The following is a 3,424-nucleotide window of genomic DNA, read 5'->3' as shown; positions in this document are numbered from 1 at the left end:
CCCTCGCCTGGAAGTAGGAGGCTCTCGTCTGTAAAGCCAAGGTGTCCCTGGCTCCGGGCCGCCTCTCCTGTTTCCCTGCGCAGTAATTTGGCCGGCTCCCCACCCCGCCTTCCAAGACCCCTGGGCTGTCCTTCCTTTGGTTTCTCCCTCTTACCTTGGTTCTTTCGAGCTGGGAACGGTGGGTGACGTAGGCATCCCTGCATCTAAAGTTAATGACGAGTGTTTCGTTTTGATGGGTTCAGGTGAAACTGGCTAACTGGGCCTTTAAATTTCCCCGATGCTCTTAGCCAGGCAGAGTGATAGTGGTAAAGTGATGTGGCGTCGAGGGTTTGCTTTCGTCCGCCAGATAGCACCAGGGGAACTGGTTAGCGGCGAGTGGGTGGCAGAGGGAGAGAGAGTCACTGGTGTCCCTCCGTTTCTGTTCTTCACGCAGAGTTTACCCCTCAACCCGAAACCTTTCCTCAATGGCCTCACGGGGAAGCCAGTGATGGTGAAGCTCAAGTGGGGGATGGAGTACAAGGGCTACCTGGTGTCGGTGGACGGCTACATGAACATGCAGGTGAGTGGTGTCCGGCACCTGGCTGTGGAGGCTGTCAGTCGCCCTGCTTTTGTCTCGCTGTGCTCCCCAAAGCTTAGTGTGACCAGTCGGGCCACACACCCCTCAGTTGACGAGCATAAAGCAGAACGGGGACGTAAGGCCAAGGCCTGGGAGGACGTCGTCTAACTGGGAGGCACTAGCCCAAGACATGGGCTAAGCCAAGTTCGGGTTCATTCCACGCGCTGAAAGTGAGCAGAGCTGACCTTTGATTCGTAAAGCCATAAGGGAAACACATCAGTTGGTTGGAGAGGGCAAAGCTTTCCCAGCATTTAGCTCTGAAGGAAATTCTTAAGTGGAATTCTTGTCTTTTAATGAATTCTGAAGGCACAACACTCCGGTAATTCAGTGAGCGCATTCCTTCAGGGGAAGACAGGCCAGCCAGAGGAGTTGGACTGACTGCGTATCTGTTAAACTGCTTTCTGCAAATGATCAAGGTTTTGTTGTGACAAAATATACGTTGCAAATGTGCGGCTGTTTCCAAACGTATAGTCCAGTGGCACACAGTCCTTTTACGTTGTTGTGCAGCCTTCACCGTTACCCCTTCCACAGCTGTTTCATTCTCCCAAAGCGAAATTCTTTGCCCTCCCCCAGCCTCTGTAACCGCTGTTCTACTACCTGCTTAGGAGTTTGACTCCTCCTGGTGCTCGTTGAGTGGATTGTGCCTGGCTTGTTTTCACTCAGTGTAATGCCTTCAGGGTTCGTCCCTGGTGTAGCAGCTGTCAGAAATGCCACCCCCTTGTGACAGAGTAACGCCCTGTTGTGTGGCTGTACCTCATTCCAATCCATGTAACCCCGTGGTGGACCCTGGTTGCTTCCCTCTTAGAACCGCAGCGATTAGTGTTGCTGTGTGCATGGGTGTACAAACACCTACCTGTCCAAGCACCTGCTTTCTGCTCTTTTGGAGGTACACCCGGAGGTGGCGTTGCTGGGGCATAGGGTAATTCTGGGCCTAGCTTTTGAGGAGCTGCCACCCTGTTCTCCACAGCAGCTGCACAGTTTTACACCCTCCTCAGCATTTTACAAGGGTTCCAGTTTCTCCATATCCTCGCCAACACTGACTCCTTTTCTGTGTGTTTGTGTGTTTCTATTTTTTTAACATTTGCTATCTCCTAATGACTGTGAAGTGGTTTTGATTTGCATTTACCTAATGACGGTATTGAGCACTTTTTCATGTTTTTTTTTTTTTTTTAAACCATTTGCTTATCTTCTTTGGAGAAACGCCTGTTCATGTCTTGTGAACATTTTGAGTTGTTTGGTTTTTTGTTTTTTGTTTTTTTTGTTTTTTTCTTTTGGTTGGTTAGTGGTGGTAGTTTCTAACCAGGTTTTTAAAGGTTACCTGGACGGGTAGTCAATCCAACCATGAACCTAAGGATGCCATACTTGCAAGCAGAGTACTAACAGGAGGAATACTTAGGTAGTTATTGTTAGGTACTTATACACTTTAAAAGAACAATTTTTTTTTTTTGAAGACTCACTCTGTCACCCAGGCTGTAGTGCAGTGGCACGCTCACAGCCACTGCGGTCTCTACCTGCTGGGCTCAGGCAGTCCTTCCGCCTCAGCCTGGTAGAGTTAGAAAACGTATCTCTGAGTTTGTTCGCTTAGCAGATATTTATTGAGTGTCCATAGTGCCTGGCACTGTGAATATAGCAGTGAGCAAAACAAAGTTCCTGCCCTCAAGAGTTGATGTGTTAGTGAGAGATGGTAAGAAGATATGTCCGGTGTGGGGCTGTGAAGAGAAAGAGAGGGAATGAGTGGCAGTGTGTGCAATGTTAGGCATTTGCTATTGGCCTCTCTGGGGAAAGAGCATCCCAGCGTGAGGAAACAGCAGGTGCGAAGGCCCTGTGGCAGAAGCGTGCCCAGCAGCATGTTGAAGGCACATGCCAAGAGGCCAGAACAGGTTGAGTTCAGGGAGGAGTGATAAGGTTAGGCTGCCGGTCAGTGCCCATTAAGTAATGGTGAGGACTGGATTCGGGACATGATCTGTTCCTCAGCAGGTGTGAAAAACCTTCTGTCTCATCCCCGGTCAGCCGTATTTTGCTTTCTCCTCTCCACACACCTAGTTGGGAAGGAAAACCCCTCTTCCCTCTCTCCTCTTCCTTCCTTTTGTGAGTCCCCAGTGGCACTGTTGTGATGTTTAAAAATGGCAAGTAAGGTCTATTGCCTACATGTAGAAGGAAAGGTCTCCGAGGTCGCTGTAGAGGTCACTCTTAACTGTCTTACCTCCTCTAAGAACTTGTCTTTCCCTGTTTCTTAGAACACACACTTTCAGTACAAGCGCTTACTCTTCTTGGCTTTGGTTGCTGACTGGTATACAGATATGTGGCGTTTTAGCCCCAGCTCTTGCACGCCCGTTTGGATGACTCAGCATGGTTTGTAATGCTTTCAGTCTGAGGAAACTTGGTGTTTATTAGAACTGAATTTCCAGAAAACTTTTTTTAAAGGTTTTAAAAAAAGGACTTACTTGCCTCCCTCCACACAGGTCTGATACCTAGTAGAAAGAAACATTGAAACTTACATTGAAACAAGCTTTAGCTTTATTATATATTAGTTCTGGATCCGTGAATGTTACTTTTACTGAATGTTGATGTGAAACCAAAATGTACTGTGGTAGTAGCCGAAAGCTGTTTGATCTTCTGATGATTAGTTGTGGATATAGCTGAGTTGTTGGTCTAGAAAGGTCTCAGGCAATAAGACATCTAGCCAGCCTTTGGTGTGTTGCTACTGTTTTCTTCCTCTGATTGTACTAATATATTTCTTTGTATTGAAGCTTGCAAACACAGAAGAATACATAGACGGGGCGCTGTCTGGACACCTGGGTGAAGTTT

At 47.8% G+C, this 3,424-nt stretch overlaps 1 protein-coding gene across 1 annotated transcript; it reads left to right on the top strand.

Annotated features, from left to right (window-relative positions):
* Positions 1 to 214: 214 nt before the first annotated feature.
* Positions 215 to 3,418, top strand: LOC103261404 (small nuclear ribonucleoprotein F-like; the record flags this gene model as incomplete). The annotated part of the gene is made up of 2 exons (XM_008059045.1): positions 215 to 559; positions 3,367 to 3,418. Coding segments are annotated over exons 1-2 (334 nt in total), but the record flags the coding sequence as incomplete, so codon positions are not given.
* Positions 3,419 to 3,424: the final 6 nt, after the last annotated feature.

The sequence above is a fragment of the Carlito syrichta genome, unplaced genomic scaffold, assembly GCF_000164805.1.
Source record: "Carlito syrichta isolate Samal-C Ts95f unplaced genomic scaffold, Tarsius_syrichta-2.0.1 Scaffold90635, whole genome shotgun sequence".
Classification (NCBI taxonomy): domain Eukaryota; kingdom Metazoa; phylum Chordata; class Mammalia; order Primates; family Tarsiidae; genus Carlito; species Carlito syrichta.
Note: the sequence above shows the minus strand (reverse complement) of the source record. Positions and strands in the feature narration are given on the sequence as shown.